The 24,390-nt window shown below is 26.4% G+C and overlaps 3 protein-coding genes across 3 annotated transcripts in view; 1 reads left to right on the forward strand and 2 right to left on the reverse strand.

Annotated features, from left to right (window-relative positions):
- The window catches only part of LOC122717645 (roundabout homolog 2-like), a 46,519-nt gene extending 32,220 nt beyond the window's left edge, over positions 1-14,299 (forward strand). The window contains exons 3-11 of the mRNA XM_043941894.1: positions 5,536-5,689; positions 7,893-8,023; positions 8,532-8,798; positions 8,896-9,176; positions 9,303-9,824; positions 10,750-10,980; positions 11,138-11,476; positions 11,590-13,624; positions 13,715-14,299. Of these exons, the coding sequence (XP_043797829.1) occupies positions 5,536-5,689; positions 7,893-8,023; positions 8,532-8,798; positions 8,896-9,176; positions 9,303-9,824; positions 10,750-10,980; positions 11,138-11,476; positions 11,590-13,624; positions 13,715-13,893 (4,139 nt within the window). The 3' untranslated portion in view covers positions 13,894-14,299. The remainder of the gene's footprint in view (positions 1-5,535; positions 5,690-7,892; positions 8,024-8,531; positions 8,799-8,895; positions 9,177-9,302; positions 9,825-10,749; positions 10,981-11,137; positions 11,477-11,589; positions 13,625-13,714) is intronic.
- A 3,834-nt stretch (positions 14,300-18,133) lies between these two features.
- LOC122717647 lies at positions 18,134-19,833 on the reverse strand. The gene is made up of 6 exons (XM_043941895.1): positions 19,755-19,833; positions 19,361-19,615; positions 18,817-18,960; positions 18,628-18,737; positions 18,422-18,548; positions 18,134-18,328 (listed from the first exon to the last, which is right to left on the reverse strand). The coding sequence occupies exons 2-6, from the start codon at positions 19,407-19,409 to the stop codon at positions 18,246-18,248; spliced, it is 513 nt and encodes a 170-aa protein (XP_043797830.1). The 5' UTR covers positions 19,410-19,615; positions 19,755-19,833; the 3' UTR covers positions 18,134-18,245.
- A 449-nt stretch (positions 19,834-20,282) lies between these two features.
- On the reverse strand, positions 20,283-24,089 carry LOC122717685 (kanadaptin). Its single transcript, XM_043941969.1, has 6 exons — positions 23,275-24,089; positions 21,861-22,135; positions 21,623-21,765; positions 21,280-21,440; positions 20,833-21,198; positions 20,283-20,686 (listed from the first exon to the last, which is right to left on the reverse strand). The coding sequence occupies exons 1-6, from the start codon at positions 23,992-23,994 to the stop codon at positions 20,309-20,311; spliced, it is 2,043 nt and encodes a 680-aa protein (XP_043797904.1). The 5' UTR covers positions 23,995-24,089; the 3' UTR covers positions 20,283-20,308.
- Between the last annotated feature and the right edge of the window lie 301 nt (positions 24,090-24,390).

Here is a 24,390-nt window from a genome sequence, read left to right on the forward strand (position 1 = left end):
TAATAATGATAAAAATTGATAAAAATTTTTTTCAACAAATTCAATTCAATTTGTCGTTTTATAATTAATTTAATTAATTTTAAAATATATAATTTTTTATATTAATTTTTAATTGTATATTTTTTTATTCATATTATTTTTATATTTATATTTCACAATTTAAATTTTTCCTACTTACATTGCTTGTTCTTTTAATTAAATCTTTTTAAAAATTCTTTTAATGTAATTATTAAATTTAATATATTATGTTAAATTTAAAATTTTTATAAAAAATCATTCAAATTCATTATGAAACATAATTCATTATAAAAAATAATTTATTTTTTTACAATAAAATAATTGATAAAACATTATTAATTACTTATCCAAGTTACATTAAGATAATTTTAATGTTATTTTAAATTTACATATAATAAATATTACTATTATTATTAAATATTGAATGGTTCCATGTATATATGAAATTGAATATTTTATATATATATACAATATATCAAAATATAATGAAAAAATATAAGAAATGAAGAGACCATATATGTACATACACACTACTTGTTTCTAGAACGTACGAAAGTAGTAGTCTCCATTTTCGTAACAAGAATGTTATTCTCGCATTCACACTCTAGAGTGTACACTCTATGCTCGAAGATTTCTATGTGTAAGATTAGAATTTTGTTCATTCCCTTTCGCTCGTTAGAATAACTTCTATACGTATAAATCGAAATATAATCTTTACTTAAATTACGTATTTATCGCGTGCAATTATTATATTATATTTCTACAATTTGAATTCGATTATTTTTATAAGTCAAACTTTTATTATTGCTACTTCTATAATTATAAAGTAAATTATCTAAATCATCTATATTAAAATTATTCAATAATATCTCTTTTTTTTCAATTGTGTTAAACACAACAATTTTTATTTCAAAAATAAAAAATGAAATTTACGAATTTTTTCTTCTTTAAAGTTTTTATAAATGGAAAAACATTAAACTTTACAAAGTTTTTATATGTTAAATTTTCATTCGTTATTTTGATAAGATAAAACTTTCATACTCAACTCGAAGAATTGACCTTTTCTTTTTAAATTCGAGTTATCGAAATTCGACTTTTACTAAAATAAAAGGATTTCGAACAAAATCGACTAAGCAAATTTACGTAAGATAAAATTTTAAATATCTCGATGATATAACTTGGAAATGATAATAAGTAATATACACAAGGTTTTAATGTAAATTTTACATACTGCGCATGGTTTGATTCAAAATCGAAGAATCACCCGATAAGTAGTTTGCGAAGTAGACGCCTACTTACGCCTACCTTATGTGTGTATGGATTCGCGACAGCTACCCGTATACGGATATACTCTCGTATATCTGTATACAAGTACAAGCAGCGGTCACCTTTCGAGACTTGGCTGAAACTCTCGGCAAGGCATCGAGTCTCAGAGAAGTATACAACATGCAAGCATACTAACGTATACCCATACGAAGATAGCCCTGTGGCCATTTGCATTGAATACGCTCTTACCTACCGAGCGAATATCCCTTTTACGTAGGCAATGCCACCGCTGCCACTGCTTCTCGCCCTTTCTAACCGGTCCTTGTACCATTGTGTTTATTTTGTTTATACTCTTTAATTATACCGAATACCTATACGGCATTGAAAAACACCGATACAAAAAAATATTCTCTATCTGAAAGACAACCAAGATATTCCCTTTGTGTCCGTTATTATACACTATATTATACTGTACCATGATTCAATTCATCTATATTCTAGAGTTGGTATCTATGAATATATACAAGATATTAATATATTCGTGAGACATTTTTGGAGGGTCAATTTTAAAAATTAAAATGAACAAATGTTGATATAGAAAAATTTCGCTTGAGATTTAAATTATAAATAAATTAATAATTTAAATTCACATTAAATGAAGTGAGACGAAAACGGGGTGCAATATGATGGAGATAGAACGGTTTCACTCGATATCTAACGCAAATTTTAATTGCTTCTAATTTAATAAATAAATCTCAATTTTTGATATTTATTATATATATTATATAATTATATAATTATATATTAATATATTTTTATTTTAGCTCTTATAATCGACTTCAAAGATATTTATTATTATATTATACTCTTCAAAGATATTCTACAAATATCTTAATATTTTGTGTACATAATGTGTATATATCTTATACATATATAGAAAATCTTAGTTTCGCGTATTCCTATAATATATATTAGATCAGAAAATAAGCGTATGCCAGATATCATGTATTATCATTTTATTCTATTTTAAAATTCATAAATGGAAAATGAAAAAAAAAGTTGATAAAATTTCATAATAATAAAATATATAAAATAATAAAATATATGTTTAATTTAATTATTTTAAAAAATTTTAAATATAATAGGTAGAAATAAAAACAAATTTTAATTTTTCTTTTAAATAATTAAATAATAATAGTTAAATTATATACTACTACTTTTATTATAAATATCAGAAAATATTTATATATATAAATATCATAAAATATATATATATAAAATTTATATAGAATATAGTTTTACTGAAATAAAATAAAAAATTTAGTTTATAACTAAAAAGCTAAAATTTAATATATAACTATAACTAAAAATTTTTCTGTTAATCCAGAAATATATATCCAAGGAAAGTAAAATGTTACAATTTCCAGAATCGAAGAATATATTATCATGCAATCTAATTGCTCTATTTATGCGTGATTATCTATAAAGACAAATCTTAAAGGAGGTAATCAAAGTTTTACGAATGAAATGAATATATATCAAATAAATTCAATAGATGTAACTCGAAAACCAATTTATTTGGTTTCTTGATGAATTTTTTCTATCTTACGATAAATGTTTCGAAACGAAACGTTCGTAACGGTTCTACTTTAACGAAGAATGGTCACAGGTTGTTGCGATCATTCGAGTCGTTTGCATACACCATCATTCTATCCATCTTGTAACAAGAGCTACCCCGATTTTGAAGTAGTCGTCTCGCGCAGATGGTGCTACTCCCGCACGGTCTAACAGGCATAGTCGTTTGTCTCGTTCGTACACGTGTAGCATGAAGGGAACGCGCGCCTGCTGCTCTCATTAGTTGGTTCCTGCGGCACGCGAAAAAGCCTGAGGGGTTATATGACCGGCAGGGGTGAGAATAGCAAAAAAGACGGCTGGGGTGAGACGGGAGATCCAAGAACCCTTCAATTCTTTCGCTCCAGATCTAGCGTCCGTTAATTGGAGGTTGTTTGACTACGCACGAACTTCACCCTCCTCTCCCTTCCCAATTTCTTCTTTCTGAGTTTGTACGGTCTTTCATAGTTTTTCAACGCCCCTCCCTAGTTATCGCTCTTTCTTTCTCCCGCCATCTATCAACCTTCATTCGAACCAAAATTTATTATTACCTACGCATCGGCCATCTGGTGGTCGCTAGTAATGGTAAATCATTTCGGTGATTGTAGAGTAATCGAACAAGTAATCGAACAATAAAAAATTTCAATTCTTTGTTTGTAACTAGACGTTATTTAGCTATGGAGTTAGATTTGCTGTTTCTTCGATCGTTGAAAGAAAATTGATATCGCGAAAATATATATATGGAAAAATGGAATGAATGAAAAAGAAGGAAAAGTCGGAAAAGTGTTAAAAAGTAGATGAAAAGCTGTTCAAACTCTACCACACGTAGTGTAGAATTGTTTGTATGGTGCTAACGATGAACAAACAGAGCGGAACGGCTTAGCCGATACACCGACTATGTCGCGTGACTCATCATCATTCGACTGGAGACCGAAACGATCAAAGAGAAAGGACTAGGATGAGTTTACGAGCGTGGTATCCTGCAATCTCATGATTCATCTTCTACTTTTAATTAATTGTTTTATACGAATTATTTATTTCGTTTCTGTTTTTCAATATATTTAAAATATAATTTATCTTTTCTGTTAATAGAAATTTGTTTTACGTATGAACAAATTTCAAATAATAATAAAAAAATCTGATAAACTAATATTATATTCTGAATACTGCACTTTTATTTATCATAAAATAAAGATGAAAGTTCCAAGTTCCTCAATAGTCGATCGAATATAAAATTTGGAGGAGTGTTAAGAAGAAAAGGAGGTACAGACATAAATATGAAATTTCAACTTTGTATATTCTCTATTTTCTCTAATTTCTGAGATATTAATAAAAAACTTTCAGACTATACATTGAATTCTGCTTATATAAATGCAACTAATATAATCGTTTTCGCTGTAGAAGTCTATCTAATATTTTATCTAATATTTTATCTAGTCAAACTTGTTATATTAATAAAATATCACATGTAAAACTTTCAGTTTCTTTCAAAAATCGTAAATATTGGCGACCTCCTTAGAGAGACTTTTAATTCCAATCCAATACTCATTACGGGATCGATTCTATTCGAAACGTGCTTAAAATAGCAATTGTCACATTTGCATATCAAATGATTTTACTTGCAAATTAGTATTTTTTTTATTCTTACGTAAAACATTGTATCTGGTTTGTAAGTTAAATGTGTTTAATTTTTTAAGAATGAGTAATCAAATTTTTGAATTGTAAATATTATATAATAGATATTAAAGCTAATGCAATTACATATTATCGGTTACTTAATAATCGATAACGATTACAAGTACAGTAAAAATTGTTGTATTTAATTGTTAATAATATTTGAATTATTATAGGCAATCTATGTACGCAACTTTCAATGTATAACATCGAAATTTTTTATTATTATCTCAGAAATCAAATAGATATCGGAAATTAAAATTTTAAGTTCTTTCTGAATTATCACTTTTCCAAATTTTATATCGATTGACATTTTTGGAACTATATTTATTTAAAATAAGATTGTTTTATTAAAATGTTTTTCATGGAGTAATAAAAATAAACATAAAATTAGTTTCATTGCATTATTTAAAGAAAAATAAAGATAAATTTATTTTTAAATTGTTTAATTGTGTAATTATTTTACAGTAATTTAAAAATATTTTGTAGACATGATATTTTTCATTTAATTGAAAGTAAAAATATTTTATTTTTCAAGTGTTGTTTGCTGAGTTGCTTCTCAAGTTTTTCATAAAGTTTACAGAAGAATCTCACAAAATCAAGCACCATAAATTTAAAATATTATTTTCGAAATTAAATAAGATAAATGTCTTATACTTTTAATTAGAATAAATAAATTAATATTTAAAATTTATTTTAAAAATTGATTATCTTTAATATGATAGTATTATTTTCTTTTCTTTATTTTCTTTAATTTTCATGTAAATCGTATTATAATTTTAAAAAAATATGTATTTCATTTCAAAATAATAATTTTTGTTTTCTAATACGATTAATCGTTAGAAAAATAATTTACGGGAAAATATTAAATGTAAAAATGTAACATTATTGAATTATAAATTTCGTAAATGAAAATCTCTATAATCTATTTAACTGAACAATTATCTCATCTATTATTTGTTACAGTGTTGAGAGATGAATTTCGTGCAGAACCCCAAAACACAAGAGTTGCAGCCGGAGAGACTGCATTATTAGAGTGTGGTCCGCCCAGAGGTCATCCAGAGCCAACATTACATTGGAAAAGAAATGGTCACACGATAGATTTGGAAACTACTAAACGGTAATATGCATTCTATTTAATTGGAATTAATAATGAAAAAAAATAATAATAATATTGAGAAGTTCTTCTAATATTAAATTTAATAAATTTTTATTAATTGATTATTGTATATTATCTATATTAAATAAAATTGAATTGAATAAATATATCTATCATTTATACAAAGTAAACAAAATAATAAATATTTAATTACTTTAATATATTTAATTACTTGAAATATTTCACTCATTTATAATGATATTAAATGTGAAACAAAAGGTAAATGATTTCAAAGAGTGTATATTTTGATATTATTAGTTTGTTCGTAAGATAATATATAAAGGACTTATACATATTTTTTAAATGAATAATTTTTTTAGATCGATACAACTCACTATTTCTTATAATAAAATATTTTTAATAATTTGAAATAATTTGAAATAAAATATTAAACGTTAAATATTTCAAAGCAAATATTATTTGAAAATACTATTTTGTTTAATATTTAAATCACAAGTAAATATTATTTATTATTTATTATTTACTATTTATTATTACATTATTGAAAGTAAAATACATAAATGATGATACAAAAAATAAAAATTTAAAATTAATTCGAATATTTTGTTATACATTATTGTGATTTTAATACATTATATCTTATTATAAAGTTAAATTGATTAGAAATTGATTATTCAAAATATTTCTTTATAAATACTATTTCAATAAAAAATTTATTCGCAAAATCTTGTTTTATTATTATTCAAAGAAATAAAAGTATTCATTTTTATTTATTTATTTGAAAGATCTATTTTTTCCAATTCTAAATTGGAAAATCCAATCCATACGTATATATCGAAAAATCATTAATTTAAAAAGTATTTTAATTCAAATTTTGATTGAAAAAACATTTACTAAAAAATAAAAAAAATAATTATTATATGAAAAATAAAGAAAATACAAAATGATATTTTGCTGTTTTTGTTGTAATAAATTTATAAAATTCAAATATTTTCTAAACCATTTTTTCACGTAACTAATACTTTTTATAGGAAATAATATGTTATGTTGACAAATGCATGAAAAATTATGTGATTCTTAAAGAACAATATGATATTTATTATATATAATTATGTGATATTTAAAGAACAAAGTTGATTTGTAAAAATTTTTTACATATCAATTTAAGAAAAGAATAATATAAATATTAAAATATACATCTTTTGAAACCATTCAATTTTTATCTGAAACATTTTTTTTATATTATTGAAACGAGCGAAATTATTTTATATACATATTAACATGTTTATTTTTAATTTTAATAATATTAATAATATAATAATTTATTTTTAATTTTTAATAATACAAAAAAAATTTTTAAATAAAAATTGTAGAAAGAGATATAATTTAATGTTCAATTTTTTTAAATGTAAAAATCATGTGAAAATCAAGCTTACTTTTTTAAGTAGATTTATATAATTTTTAATGTAGTAATTTATGGGATATATTATTAGTTTTAAAAAAATATTAATCTATTTTTGAAAAAAAATTCAATTTAGGAAATATTTTAATTGATCAATAATCAATCTTGTAAAAATTATTGTTTGAAAGAAGGAAAATGAAGATATACGTATAAATTTACAATTTGATAAATAATAATATTGATTGCTATTCTTCATTCCTCATTACTAGTAATGCCATTATTTCTGTTCATAAGATGTTAACGATTTTCAATAATTCAAATTATAACATTATCAATTGTATTTTCGTTTTAAAATGCATATTCGCGTATTTTGTCTTTCATATGATAAATTTTACAGAGTTAAAATAAGTTAAACCGATAATTTTTTATTGAAAATAGATATATAAACAAAATAAATGTGCATATAATTATTAAAAATAGTTTAATATTAATATTAAAATATATACATTTTTCGAAATTATTGAAAATTATATGATTCCATTTAAAAAGAAAATATAATTGACCTACATACAATATCTGTATGGCAGTTCTCTCCTTTCTATATTCTATTCAAGTTTTATCTAAAACATTTTTCCTGTCAGTAAAACTAACTAATATATTCAAACTAATATATTCAAATTATTTCGTTCACCTCGTATTTATTTTATTTTAAATTTTAAATATTATAAAATTATATTATATCATCTATATTATATCAATTATATCATATATTTAAAATTTCCGGATATTGTTTTGTTATAGTATCACTTTGGTTGATGGAGGAAATTTGATGATTTCGGATGTTCGGCAAACGGATCAAGGAAAATATCAATGCGTTGCTGAGAACATGGTAGGCGTGAAAGAATCTGCCGTGGCAACATTAACAGTTCACGGTGAGTAAACATCTGTTTAAATAAAATAGTGTATTAATATATTCGTAGCTATGATATTAATATATTTCGGGATATTTTTGGAGAATTTAATTTTGGAGAATTGATTTTAGAAATCAAAACAAACACAAAAATACATAAAATAGTTTTATTTATTAAATTATAAATAATTTAAATTCGCGTTGATGAAAATATCAATGCGTTGCTAAAAACATGATAGGCGTGAAAGAGAATAGAATACGATAAAGATATAACGGAGACAAAGAAGTCTTTATTCTATTTATTACTCTCATTTCATCTAAAGTAAACATTATTTATAATAATAACATTATATATATTATAACGTTATTTATAATAATAAATGAACTTTAATTTTTATATATCAATTCTTATATTTGTTTTAATCGCTAGAATTCTCCAAATTACATTCTATATAACATAAAAATAAATAGATTTATATATTTTTAGACATATGTAGATTTATATTTTTCTATTTGCTTTTTTTCATTAGTGAAACCATTTTTCTTGTCAACTCCTGCGAATCAAACGATCTTAGCGGACCAGACTGCTGAATTCGCCTGCCGCGTGGGCGGCGATCCTCCGCCCGAGATTCTTTGGCGACGAAACGACGGGAAAATGCCAATTGGACGAGCACATATTTTGGACGATAAAAGTTTACGGATCGAAAGAGTGACATCACAGGATCAAGGAACGTATATTTGCGATGCTGAAAATGGTGTCGGTGCCATATCAGCGAGTGCAACTTTGACAGTACATTGTGAGCAAAAAATTTATAGTATTCCTTTCTTTCCTTTGTTTCATTTCTTTTTTTTCATTTTTTTTCTGCTTTTTATTCACACTCTTTCATTTTCCAGCGAGACCAGTATTCAGCAGTTTTCCAAAAGACGAGATAGTCAGCGTCGGATCAAATGTTTCGTTTTCCTGTGCGGCTCGTGGTGCACCAAAGCCTTCGATCTTTTGGACTCGGGAAGGTTCTCAAGAATTGATGTTCCCTGGAAATGAATATCAAAGTCGTTACAAAATCACAGATGATGGAAGTTTGTATATAAAGGGTGTCCTTGGAAAAGACGAAGGACACTACGTCTGCAGCGCAATCAGTCAAGCTGGTGCGAGCACAGCTACGGTTTTTCTTCAGGTATTATTTCAACAAATTGAATACTTTGATATATAATTCATTATCGTTAATCGTATTGATCCAATATTCAATTTTCTATTTTTGATATTCGCCAGGTCATGATAATTGATATAAAATATTCATTAGGTTACATCGGTTGAAGAAGTTCCACCACCTGTAATCGAGATCGGACCTACGAATCAAACATTGCCTCCGAAGAGTGATATTTCTATGCCATGTCGTGTATTTGGACGACCTATTCCAAAAATCCGATGGTATAAAGAGGACGAACTTGTACGGATCGGTAGCGATAATAAATTTACAATCGCTAGCAACGGCACTCTTTCTATAAAAAATCTTCAATTAAGCGACAGTGGAATATATAAATGCGTTGCATCTTCCGAATCTGGGAATACTTCATGGATAGCTAGTTTAACGATTAGTCCCGGAGCAAATTATCATAGCATCATACCAGATGTATCAGCACTTCCCGAAAGTCCAAGTAAACCAAGAATAGTAAATACTACTAGTAGTACGGTCACGCTCACTTGGAGTCCAGGACACGAAGGTGCTAGCAAGATAATCGATTATACAGTTGAATATTTTGCTACAAATCCAAAGACCAGCTGGATCGTCGCTGGAACAGAAATAACAGATGATATTTATACTGTAAGAATATGCATGTATTAAGTTATCCAATAAGTAATATCGTTTTAAAAATCTAATGATAGAATTGGAATTGAATTAAAATTTTCCTTTTAGAATTTGTCTAAATTTATCCTATATTATATATATTTTTTATAAGAAAATATTTATTCTTTCTATGAAATTATTATGAAAAGAAATGAGAATTTTTTTAATATTAGATAAAATTTTTTTAAATTTTTATTTTTTATAATATAAGAAATTCTTTTCATATAAAAAAATTTCTATAATTGTTGTTGAAAAGAATCATTTAAAATAATATATAATATATATATTATTATATAATAATAATATAATAATAATATATAATATTAATATAATATCATATTTAAAATAAAATCAAATTACTAAAATTGTAATTTAAAAAAATTAAATATAAAAGATAATATATATAAACAAACAATTGTTATTAGAAAATTACAAATAAGTTTATCTATATAATAATAATGTATAAAAGTAAAGGCAATAATAGAAAAAATTAAACAATGTAAGTGATATTAATCCATTTAAGCATATTTTTTTTAATTGAGTATCAAAACATTATTATCTATTTTTATATTGTAAAATTTTCTTAACAATAAAATCTTTAAAAATATAGATTACAAAATTAACATTGGATAAACTTAGAGAAGAGAAATTTGATTGAAAGTTATTTCAATCACAAAAAATAATCTTTCCAAATAATAATTCATTGATTAAAAATATATATAAGTAAATATTATTATTTTTTTATTGAAATTAAATTTTTAAAATGATATTGCTTGTACTTGTAACCATACTTATATATTTATAATAGCAATAATATAGATATACATATATTAGATTTAAAAAAAACAATTCTGTCTTCTTATCTCAATTAATTACAATAACGTAATCTTATTTTTTATAGGTAACAAATCTCACACCTGATACGAGTTACGTATTCCTTGTTCGTGCTCGAAATAGTCAAGGTCTTTCTGTTCCTGGTCCATTCTCGGACGTTGCACGTACTACAAATCTTGATCAACACGCGATTCCTCAAACTGAATTGATTCGCGCAAGAGATCGTCTCAACAGTGAGATTCTTTACTTGAAGGATGTTCAGCCTTTAAGTAGCACAAGTGTGAAAATTGTTTGGGACGTAAGTAAATATGTGTTAAAATGATTGTTGAAATATTGAAACTATACGTGTTGTTTGTCGAAAGTTTGTTAAAATATTCACATTCTCAAATCTTGCATCTTTTTTTAATATTGAGATTAATTTTTTTCGATGTTATATTTGTCCTATAAACATTTAGATACTTGGAGCAGCTGATCTGGTTGAAGGATTGTATATAAGATACCGTGAAGTATCCGAGAAACCGGAATATCGAATGGTCACTGTGCTGAACGCCGGAGCAACTAGTTACGTGTTGACCAACCTAAACAAATACACACGTTACGAGTTTTTTCTAGTTCCTTTTTTCAAGACTATTGAAGGGAGGCCGAGCAATGTAAAACTAGCGACTACACTAGAAGATATACCTTCTGGGGCGCCCGAAAATGTTCATGTCGGAATGATAAATATTACATCAGCATTCGTTCGTTGGTCTCCTCCACCGAAAAGCACACAAAACGGACAATTACTAGGATATAAGGTAAAATAATGAATGGAATGTTAGATTTTCTTTTTTATTTTCAATTATTTGTTATATAGTATATTCTTTTATGCTTTTCTGTCAATCGAATTGAAATTATTTTTTTTCGCCAGATTCAAATCAAGAGCAATAGTAGTAACAAGATTTTGGGACAGATGTCTTTAAATGCATCGACGACGTCAGTGATTATCAACAGTTTGACGACAGGTGGTCTTTATACGGCACGTGTTGCCGGATATACTCGCGTGGGTCAAGGACCGTTTTCCAATCCAACTATTTTAAATATGGATCCAGGACAATTAACACAGTTGCCACCACGAACGGATCCAAGTCAAAGAAATGCTTCTGTTGTTAGTGAAACCTGGTTTTTGATTTTAATGATAACAGTCGTGTTAACCGTTATTGCCGCTTTATTGGGCGCCGTTTACGTTAGACGAAGACAAGCGATGAGTAAACAACTCGGTCATTTGAACGTTCCTGTTGGTACAGCTAATGACATTTGTCAATTGAATAAAGATACTCTGTGGCTGGAGCGTGGTTGGAGACCTACTAATACTCTCCAAGCATCCTCCACTGATAAGGATTGCGAAACGAAACTATTGAGTAATCAAAATCAAATTGGTCTCCCACCTGGAATCGTTGGAATGACTGGCTCAGAATATGCTGAAGTTAATTTAACAACATTTTACAATACTCGAAAACAATTGCAAGCGCCACCAGAACCATACGCAACGACTACACTTTGCATGCCTGCTCGTAGTCCAGATTCGGTAGAAACCACTGGTCGAAAATCGAATTCGAGTGATTCCTGTCTCAAGCCCGATTATTCCAGTTTAGATTCAAATTTAGATAGAAACAAATCAACCGTGTCTCCGAGCAGCGACAATGCAAGTAGCGTTTATAATGCAGATGATAATACCGAAGCACAAAGAAGAGCGGGTCATCAATATAGAATGCCGTTACCAAATGAGAATCAACCTCCAAATTGGTGCGATATGCTACCACCACCACCAGAACATCCACCCTCGTTCGAAGGATCGCTCGGTTCCTCCAGAACACATTCGCATACGCATCATCAACACCAACATCAATATCAATACCATCATCACCATCATCCGCATCAAATTCAACATCAATATCAGCATCAGCATCATTATCAGCATCAACAGCAACAGCAACAACAACAACAATATCAACATCAAACTGCATTTAGTCCTCATCTAGGGAAGAGAAGTATTGAAAGGCAAAATGATTTAGATCTAATGGCGGGTGCAGGACTAGCTTTGGGATTAGGTTTAAATACGAGCTCGAATTCAGGTTCTGGCTCTGGTTTAGGTTCTGGAAGTGCAGGCGGAGGTGGTGGAGGTGGTGGTGGCGGTGGTAGTGGTAGTGGCGGCGGTGGATCTGGTTCCGGTTCTGGATCGAGAAATTCACAAAGTCCGCCTAGTCCACCAACTAGAGTAATGAACAATTTAGGAGGCTCGGATACAATTTGGAATAGTTCGGGTCAACAATCGCAATCTTTCGAAAATTCACAAAACAACGTTCATCAGCAGAGTAGATATACGAGTTTGCCCCCACAAACGAATCCACCAGCACTGCCTATATTTCCACAGTCATTCGATTGTTACGAATCGTATAAAGGAAATCAAGAAAACGAATATGAAAGTGGTTCTCTTTTGTATGGTCAACGAAATGATTCGCCATTAGAAGATTACGATTCTACATATAGTCATGTAAATCGAGCGGATTCTCGATCGGAACGATCGATGGCAAATGAAGAAATCTATCGACGAAACGATGAAGATAACTATCCGACGGAAAATCATTATCAGCCCGAGAATGATGAATGGGATAGAAAGTCTTGCGATTCAAACGCACACTCGGATATTTGTTGTTCCTGTTCAGAATCTAGTTGCCTCTATGGGAACACAATCGACTACAACGATCAATTCGCTTCGTCATCAGTGAATTGTCTTCATGGTAAAACAGGATCTCGAAATAGAAATGGCAGGAGCCCACGTAGAAGAAATACTAGAACTGCATCACCGACTTATAGTAGCGGTGATAGTAATTATTCCTGTATTCCCCCGAGGCAATCTGGAAGCGTTAGCTCGCAAGAAAGGTCGAGGCATAACCGTGGAAAAGGTTGGCGTTATATAAATTTATCATTATATTTTTGTCTCTCATCCTAAGATTCAATTATCGATATCTCTATTCTCTTTTATTCTCTTTCAGATAAAGTGCCTAGCTTCTCGAGAATCGGCGGCTATCCTCAGCACAATTCCTCAGCCTCGAATACAGTCAGCAGTTCTGGAAGTCAAAGATACAACAAATTGAATAACGTTTTTGTAGGTGGTGGAAATTCGAATGCTCCTATAGAGTGTAGTCGGCCGGCCGACTTTCGTGATGGCTAATTTTATGAAATGGAATCGATCCCTGGTAATATTTACCAATGTGAAATAATGTGAAACAATTGACTTCGATCGCAACGAATCGTAGCCGTCTCGCGCGACAATATCGCGAACAGTCTTAAAGTACCTTTTGCGGGCTAATTACGTCCTCAATATTTCCAAACATTAATAACTGTTAACCGTGATATTCCTTAACCCTTGTCGCGTTTTCCCTTTCTTTCTATCTATGATACGCGAACTGCTTTCATTTTATCTTTTCCTCCCGGTGGATCTATTTAATCTCATTTGCATAAGTTATGATAATTATTGAAAAGAATATAATAGCGATATCAATAACTTTGAAATATGTTGTTAAGATTAACATTTTGAATAAGTTTTCTTTATTCATATAATCATTGCTTGACCTTAGTTTCCAAGATATCAGAAAAATATTTTTTATACTGTGTAACATAAATAAATATGTACACAGTTCAAAGGAATTAACTCTAATATGTATTATAAAGATCATTCTGTTAAAAGATTAATTATTTCTATTTTTCAAAAAATGTCAATTATTAACAAAAATTTTTCATTAAAATTATGTAAATTTATATAAATTATTATATTTGGATTAAATTATACAATTACAATTTGATTTTAATGTGGATACATTTATTTATCCATGTTTTTTTAGCTTAATTAGTATTAATTTATGAAAAAATGAAATAGAAGTTTTATCTTAGATTTAGATTATCTTTTACTTAATTAGTAAAAATTATTGGTTGAATTAGATTAAATTATTACCCATGTCAATACAAAAAATAAATATTAAAAATATATATATCATAATGCATTATAATAATTTCATTCATTTATATTTTTAATGCAGTCATAAGTTCAGAAACTTATAATTAAAAATACATTTTGTGAAATGTTCTACTTTTATATTTAAGGTTTTAAGTAATTGAAACTATAGTTTTGTATATCTAATCTAATTCAAATTTAATTCAAATAAAATATCTTTGAAACTAAAGCGGATCTTTGAAACTAATACATAAAGTTATGTATACAAATAAAAGTTCTTCAAAATATTCTTAGGCAATATATTTTAAGATTATTGGAATCAATGCTATTCTTATTCCCAATAATTATCAGTTCTTTTTTTAAGTCTAGTATAAATGAATGTGAACTCTGCGTTTTGTGACTGCGCATATATGATACTTTTGCGATATTTTCGATAAATATCATAAGAAATAACGAACGATTTTTTTCAGTTATTCAATTTTTCATTTGCTCAATATATATATATATATCCACTGCCATAGAAAATATACATATTGGACGACCATAAGATTTGACACAAAAGCGGATAGGATGCAAAAACGTACGACGAGAAGGAAATGTTTATGAAATATGATCCGGCGTACACACGTGCGATGATTTTCATTAATCTAAGTGGCGTGACTTATTTTTCAGAGATTTTAGATTTTCGCCACTCAAACATTTCGCGCGATCGTATTATTTTTCGAATATAACGTTCCTAAGTGGTAAGAAAAACTCTATAACTTCGTCGCGTGAATGCGAGGCAATCGCCACGTGATTTTTCTTAAATAATACGTGTAGCTCTTAAGGGTACATGCGGCAAAAAATTATTGAAATCATGACTGATGCGCAAGAAGTATTATATCATATCGAGCAATTTTTGTATGTATGTATGTATGAATGTATGAATGTATGAATATATGCACGTGCACTTATGCACGTGTGTATATATGCGTGTACAAGCTTATTCTTTTTTTTCTTTTTTTTTTTTTTCTATAAGCAATTGAAACAGTCAAGAGTAATCATCGACCAATGTCTTTTATTACAAATCTCAAAAAAAAAAAAATCCGTATTGATCTAGATCCAATTCATTTATTCGTTCAATTCATCCAAATAAAATAAATATAAAATGTGGCATATAATCAAAATGATTCATCTATGTATGATCATTCCAATTTTAATCATATTTAAATCAAAAATGCAGATACAAAAATTAAAACAATTTTGAATAATATAAAATTTCAAATTAAATCAAGTTATATATTAGTTCGATTACTTTTTCAAATCATCTTTCAATCTATTCTTTATGTTGCGAAAAAATTCATCGAGGCAATGTAATGATAATTTTAATAATACTTAACATAAATTGAGATTAAGTAAAAGACACTTGTCGTAATAATCGCTCAAATTCATTAAAATTAGTTTATTCTTTTAAACAAAGAAAGATCGTAAGTCGGCGGTCGTTGAATGTTTATTAACAAGTGTTAGATTAAAATAGAATAACGAATACTAACACTAAACGCACTGCCGAATGTCATAATTCCGAAAGACCACGTACACCAAATGTGGAAATACGATTTGATGTAATATAGATATATGTATAAATTACTCGCGCGAGTGAAAGTTCGCAAATGAAATTGGTAAATCCGTAGCACGTATAGATACAAGTATAATCCATCCAGAAAGGTGAGAAGCAAAATAAAAAAAAAACTTATAATTAATAAATTAAAAAAAAAGGAAAAACATTCGTTTTTATAGAATGTTAACGATAAAATTCGACCGAGAGAGAAAGAGAGAGAAACGTAGCTACGTAGAACGTATATTTTAAGTATTCACCGTAATAATATCTGAACTATCTCTGATAGTCTGTTTAGATTGTACGCTGAGTTTGCCAAACTTCGTCGGACTTCAATGACTGGTAAATGGTCGTTCTATAGGCACATAGATTTTTTGGGAGAACAAACAAACACCTCCAAATCTGTATATAAATTCGCACTCGAAATTCCCCTCGATACGGGAAAATTCGATCGATAGTAGTTACTTACTTAGATACTGAAAATATTTCGCGTCCAAGATCGACAACTCGTGATACTTTCGTTACGCGATAGAATCGCGGGTGAACGATTCTTGGCGTTATTCTGAACCATCCTATCAATTTGCAAAGCGAAAAAAGTAATGATGTTATTTTTATAGTTTCTCATATTTGCACGATTGTTACGATGGTTCATACTGTTTGTATCATATTACGCGTAACCCTCCTTCGAGTTGAACAAAAATAAAAAAGATCGCGTACGGATCGGGATTTACATATGAATTTTTTTTCCGCGTATAGTGTCCGTTTTTATTTTTAATTTTATCCTTATCACCAATAATACAACCTCGTTTTCAATTCCACGTATCATCGTTTTATTATTTTTTATCATCCTGTATCAGCGTATTGTCCATAACTTTAATTAATTTCTACGTAAATTACTCCTATGCTTATACGCTTGTTCTTGCGCTCATCTGCATTTAACCATTCAAATTATCTAACAAGGAACGGAAAATTAAAACAGAGAATGGAATGCTTGAGAAACAGATCAGTGTTTTTCCGTTTGTGAAATATAACCAAATTGAATGTAATTCTCGAACTGAATTTTGTTCATAGAAATTTTACGAAATTTTCGTAAGTGATTTATCAATCACTGCCAATAGCTGAATAGTCTCTTACGAAAATTGGACGTTTTGTTCTATGGCAGATGAAAATTATCGACGTTGTAGAATAACAAAATATTTTGTAGTCACATCGCACTAATCGTCATATCATTAACTTTTAGATCGAAAGATCTAATAAAACGTTCCGAACAAGGCGATTCGACAAGTTTTAATCTTACTTGCATTTTTTAGGTCTTACAATTAGGTCTAAATTTAAATACAAAGGCTGATAAGTGATTTAGCATAAATCTTCTTTACGTTTTGTAAATAAAGCGCATGAAAAAAACAGAAATCGTTCGTTCGTAAGCGTTTTCGTAGGCAATAACTTATTTATTATGAGACAAACGCGAGTGATTGTCCATTTTGATCATAATTGAAAAGAAAAATAATGCTAATAAAATTGATGCAGACTAGTAACATACGCATACAGGCGAACACGCGCGCACAAATGTAGATAATTTAAAAGTAATAATTATTATTGTCAAGTACTACATATACATATAAAGCGATATACGAAAACGTTACATAATATACGAGTAACGATTATTAATAAAAACAAAGAAAAAGTGACGTTGAAAATTCGTGTATTTTATTAACTTTTTTGACAATGATTCCTGACAATTTAATGAAAGAAAAAAAATTATGTACATATTTCCTCTTATCCTATTTCCTTTTATTTTAACTTAAGCTAAAGCAAAATAACAAAGAGGAAAATGAAAAATAATTTTAGAGTATCATAAAATTCATATTTAATAAGTTTATAATTTTATTATAACAAAACATAATATTTTAATAATTACTTATAATTTTGTTTCATCAATAGAATATTAAATTCTAATTCTTAATTAAGTTACATACAATTACCCGCAACCTCCCTTTCCGCAACACGTGCGTTTAGGTGGTCGATATCCTCTAGAACCATCGCCCATTAATGGATTGTATTCTATTAATGTAATTAGCAAATGTAACAATGATTGTATGAATTGATTGTTGATTTTATTTTTTATATCTTTCATTTAATTTTATCTATATTTACCTTCTCTTAATGACTTATGTTTCTTCTCTGTAAAAGGAGGTAAATCATTATTTTTCTTTCTTAGTCTAAAGTCTAAAACATTGTTGTCCGAAGTCAATTTTGATGTTTCTTTTATGTTTTCTTTTTGCTAAAATATAAAACAAATATTTTTTTTTTAATAATTAGGAAATATTTCATCATATTTAAAATCAATATTTGTAATTTACTTCTTTTCCTTTTTCTTCTGTTAACATGGCACATTTCTGATAATATTCCTCTTGCATCCTTTGTCTTGAAGCTTCCAAACCTAATAATCTTGCTTGCAAGAGATCTGGATCTATATAATAAGATTAAATATTTTTATATATATTATACTCTTTATATATTTTAGATAATAATATATATTATTTATTTACTTTTACGATATTTTGCTGCATATTCCAATTCGTCCCTTCTTAGTTTCCAATTTAAATATTTCTCTCGAATATAAGGAGATGCAAGCCAAAATGAGATTCCAATTGCAATTAAATACCACCCAATAGATGCAATAGCACTCCATACTATGAAAATTTTTAAAATATAATTATATTAAATTATATTAAATATAATTAAATTATTTTAAAAGATTCAAAGATTAAAATTTATATGAAAACATTAAATTGATTAGTTAATTTAATAATTATAATTAATAATTAACAAATCATTTTATGTAATTATATTTTTTTATTGTATATTAAAGAATAATAATAACAAGACTAAATATTTGATTAAAATCTTTTTCAACTAAATAAAAAATCTAAATTATCTAATAATAAAATCATTGTATAAAATAAATTAAATTCTTTTTCTTATTATTAATATTTACTAATAATAAGTAAAATTTAATAAAAAAGAAAAATCTTAGTCCATGTTTAGGTTATGTTTTTATATATTTTTTTCATATATTTTATATATACGTACTCGTTCTAAAGTAAGATATTTCAAATTCATTTCCGTTAGAATAATCCATTTTTTATTTCTGTTCCGTAATTTTGTACCTGTGATTTTAATAATAATATATACAGATTTTAAGCTATAGAGATTTTTGAATCAGTTTTAACAAACACTACACTGAAGTGTTTAATAAGTTTGTTTATAATATGAAAATGTTCTTGTTATTATCCAATTATGATTGTATTATACGTTCACTTGAATTTTATTTAATAAAATGTACAACTGTAATAAAAATTATAATTGTTTATAAATCAACAAGATTGATAATTAAATTATTAGTAATATAATTAAAAAAATTGTTATAAATATATAAAGAGCAAAAAGAATATTGATCACTTAATTTATATATTTTCTATTTCACCTCTTTTAATATTTTATCTATACATAAACCTCATTTGTAATCCAATCATTATTCTAAACGTCATCATGAATCACAAAATGTAATAATAAAACGTAAAAATCGATCGATATATCGAAATATATGTAACAATCGATTGATATATCGAATATCGAAACTTAACCATTTATATTTAAATTTACATTAAAATGTACATTATTAGTTGAAATTTTACAATCATTATATCATTGTACATAGAATCTTGTATTAATATAATAATATAATATAAATATCAATGATAATTTTATTTTACATTGATAAATTTTATATTAAAAAATTTACTATATTAACAATTTCTAATCTGATTTTTTTATAATTTCAAACTTTCAATTAATAATATATACAATAAATTATTATAAAATAAATATATCATATAATACTATATATTTATAATATATCGTAAATTGATAATAAATATTATACGATATTTACAATATTAATTAATTAAAATCATAAATTTAAAAAATATTATAATGCAATATATTATCCAGTTAACATATTATTAATCAAATTGAATTTTAGTAACCATATTTTTCATTGAGACTTGTTTTTCCATCTCCTGCTTGATCCAATGGAGGAATCCATGTCGAATAATTATCCGTATCTTGGTCACAATATATTTTTTGTTGCTTTTGTCGATGTTTCTTTGTTACCTGAGTTTTTTGTATTTTATGCTTATGCTGTTCTTCATGTTTCTCAGAAGATTCATTTTTAACAGTAACAATAGTATTATTAGACTGTTGTAATTCAACGTTTTTGTTACATAATTCATTATGAGATGAATTAGAAGTTGATTCATCGTCACTATCAACTTCTTCTATACATTCTGTTTCCACTGTTATGTTTTCTACATGTAATTTACTAAATGTACTTTCGTGTTGATTTGTTTGTTTTTCCTATATAATTATTTTATTTAAATTAATGTAAATAATATAAATTGTGAAGTGTGTGTGTGTGTGTGTGTGTGTGCGCGTACGTATGCGCGCGCGCGTGTGTAATAAAAAATAGTACTAAATGAAATTAAAAATAAATATTTGCTTACCTTTTTACGACGAATTAATGAATTGTGATGAAGTTTTTTTGTTTCAGAGGGTATTTTTTTCATAACAGTCATATTTGCATCTGTATTATAATTTATATTAGAATAAGAAAGAGTGGGTAAATTTGCTGGCTGTGTCAAATTTAATAATTTAATTAAATTTGATTCTTCTTTTTGAAGATTTTGTAATTCTAATTTCATTTTAGCAATATCATTTTTAGTTAAAGCAAACGAATTTAAACTTGACATAAAAGCATCTAATGCATCCTCTTCAGTTGTATCAACTTTTGTAGTATTTGCATTTTGCCAATTTTGAATTGAAGTTGATAAATGTGTTATTTTTTCTGTAACTTCCTTATGCTTTTCAAGCTATAATAACAATAACAAATAAAATTTTTGTTTTTATCTATTTTTAAATTATAAAATAGAAAATAATGCAATTTAACTCACTAATGAATCATATGTTTCTACTTTTTGCTCTAATTTTCCAGCTAATCGCATTCTCTGTTCACGTTTTTTTTCTATTGATCCAGTTCTATCTAAAAAGTTATCTTCATCCGAATCATAATAATCTTCTGCTTCCCAATTTCTTGTTTTCCTTTTTCTTGCTTCTATAATTGAATTAATTATCAAAATGAAATAAAAAATTATAAGTTTTTTATAAATTATTTTTAATATATTTCAATAACAAATATAATGCACAAAGAAAAAATAATAAATTATTGATAAAAATATTAATTTATAAATATTATATATATAAATTATTATAAAAATTATATAATATTGTTCTTACCATGATTTGCTTGCCTTAATAGTCCATATCTGTCCAATATCTTACAGGCTTCGAGTGCACATTGTATAACTGCTTCTTTCTTCTTACCTTTAACAAGAGCTTCTGCTCTCATTGAATGGCCAACAATATCTTCAGTAGGAAGGCTAAATATTTTTCATATTATATTATTTAAGATATTTTTATAAATACAAATTAAAAACATATAAATCATATATATAAAACATATAAAAATACTTACTCTATCCAACATAAAAATTGTCCAAATCCTTTTTCTTCTACTTGATAATGAAGATCATATCCTTCTCTTTCAAACCATCCCCTTAGAGTTTTCTTAGGATCTTCTAAAATTAAATCTTCATCAACAAATGAAGCATAAGGATTTTCTTGTAAATCTGTTTCTTCCTCTGCATCTTCTCCCATTCCCCAGTCAATGCCTTCACTTTCTTTGTTTTCAATGGATTCCTCAGCTTTTTCTTTTTCATGATATCTTTGCAATTGAGATGCTCTCATTTCCTAAAATATTTTTTGTTTCATTTTATATTTATTTACAAAACAAACAATTAAAAAAACATTAAAAAAATCTCTAGATTACTTTGGTTCAAGGCATTATTTCAAATTTTTTTTTTTTTATTAATTTGATAATTATTGATAAATATACATAAAATATAATGATTTTTAATATTGAAATTTATTTATTTAAAATTTATAATAAAGTTTTGCAATAGTTTATTATACAAACTTTACTATACTTTATTATATTTAGATTTATCTTTTAGACATTAAAGATTTTTAGAATTCACAGAATGCAAGAATAAAATATAAGACAACTTTTGAATGAATAAAATTAATTAATTGAATGAATAATAATAAATTACAATGATTTTAAAGTTGCAATGATAATAATATTAGTTTCATATTTTATATTCAAAATATATTTAAAAATATATATTTTAAATTCATTAAAGTGACAAAATCAAGTGAAGTGCCATACTTTCTATACTTTCTATAATTCTTCACTTTCTCTATAATTTGATTTTTGAGAACAATTAATTATTTAAATATAAAAAATTATATTTATTATTTTTCTAAGTAATTGCTGTTTCTTTAGAATTTAACAAATTGGATAAATTATAATTACAAAAAAATTATATTTAAAAATAAATATTTATAAATAAATATTTTCAAAAAAGTACTCATAGAAAACCATTCAATTCTTTCAAAAAATCCTAATATCATTTATTTCATTTAAAATCTACATTTTATTTTTACTTTAAACTTTACATTATCTAACATTACTAACATTTTAATAATTTATTTTCTATGCATGAAATACTATCATTACATAATGGCAACATGATATGCAAAAAAAATATATTTAAATATAAATATAAAATTTGGATTTAACTATATAATGTTAACCATACAATAAAATTAAATTAAAAATTAAATTAAATTAAAAAAAAAATTAAATTAAATTAAAATAAAATTAAATTAAACTTTAACAAAATATAATTTTTAAATAAATATATTTCAACATTAAAAAGTATTATATTTCATATTTATCAATAATTATTAGATTATATAAAAAAAACTTAAAAAAAATAACACAAATCAAAGTAGTCTTTAGATTAAATGATAAAAATGATAAAAACCTTTAATTCTGTTAAGCTATATTGAGATTCTTCTTCCACATCTTCTGGTGGAGCTTGTAAAATATATTTTCTTTGACTACAACCAAATCTAAGCATATGACCTCCACGTATTCTTACATAAATATTAGGTTTTATACGATTTCCATTCCAAAAAGTACCATGAGTACTTCCTAAGTCGTATACATAAAAACCTTTATCATTATCTTTGTCTTCTTCTAATCTATATTGCAAAACTGCATGATATCTTGAAATAGTAGGATGTGCAAGTGATAAATGACACGAAGGTAAACGTCCAATAACATAAAAACTTTGTTCATTGAGTGAAATCGTTTCAACAATGACACCAGATTTTAGTACTTCCATTTTATAATTTTCTTTTGGCTTTCCTCCCCATAGTGGTTCTATATATGAACAATCTTGTAAATGTTCTTGAGATTTGTCACGATTTGAATGATCATTATTTTCACGTAAACACGTGTCTGTTGAAAGAGATGTTTTTGAAATTTTATGTACCGATCCAGAACGTTTCGGACCAATTAACACAGTTGGTTTCTTAAAAGTTACAATATTATCTTTTATTGAAATTGTATCTTTTTCCGATATATCAGAAGAGATAGACGTTTTATTAACAGATAGTAGATTGTTTATCTCATTTTGTACATTTTCTTCACCATTTCTTTCACAATTCCTAGATTCAAACTCGTTTGATTCAGTTTCCATTTTTATTTTACATAGGAAACAAAAAGAGGCAAATATTAAAATTTTTAAAAAATTATCATTGAAAATATATAAGAATTTTCCTAACCAAATTTTAAATTTATAGGATTTAAACTACCTTTCAACTATGTATAATCATAGATTAAATAATTAGAAGATGTGCTTTAAAGAAAATAACATAATGCGATTACTATGCCATCTAAGTTATTTAATTTTAACTTTATGGATGTACGTAATGAATTTTTCTTCATGATCTCTTCAAGATATTTAATAATTCTATAATATTATATTTTTTTTTTTAAATTTCAAAATTTCAATATGGATAAGAATTAGATGATAAATATTTAATATTTTTGCTTGAACTAATATAATTTTAAAAATTATTATTTTTAAAATTAG

Source organism: Apis laboriosa, unplaced genomic scaffold (assembly GCF_014066325.1).
Source record: "Apis laboriosa isolate Shangri-la unplaced genomic scaffold, ASM1406632v1 scaffold56_cov145, whole genome shotgun sequence".
In the NCBI taxonomy this organism is placed as follows: domain Eukaryota; kingdom Metazoa; phylum Arthropoda; class Insecta; order Hymenoptera; family Apidae; genus Apis; species Apis laboriosa.

Coding starts and splice junctions, on each gene's coding strand:
- LOC122717647 (XM_043941895.1), bottom strand. CDS start 19,409: ATGGATTATTCTAACGGAAATGAATTTGAAATATCTTACTTTAGAACG. Junction 18,961..19,360: donor AATATCTTACTTTAGAACGA/GTACGTATATAT, acceptor AAATTTTCATAG/TATGGAGTGCTATTGCATCT. Junction 18,738..18,816: donor TGCAGCAAAATATCGTAAAA/GTAAATAAATAA, acceptor CTTATTATATAG/ATCCAGATCTCTTGCAAGCA.
- LOC122717685 (XM_043941969.1), bottom strand. CDS start 23,994: ATGGAAACTGAATCAAACGAGTTTGAATCTAGGAATTGTGAAAGAAAT. Junction 21,199..21,279: donor TAGAAACATATGATTCATTA/GTGAGTTAAATT, acceptor TTGTTATTATAG/CTTGAAAAGCATAAGGAAGT. Junction 20,687..20,832: donor CATTAATTCGTCGTAAAAAG/GTAAGCAAATAT, acceptor ATAATTATATAG/GAAAAACAAACAAATCAACA.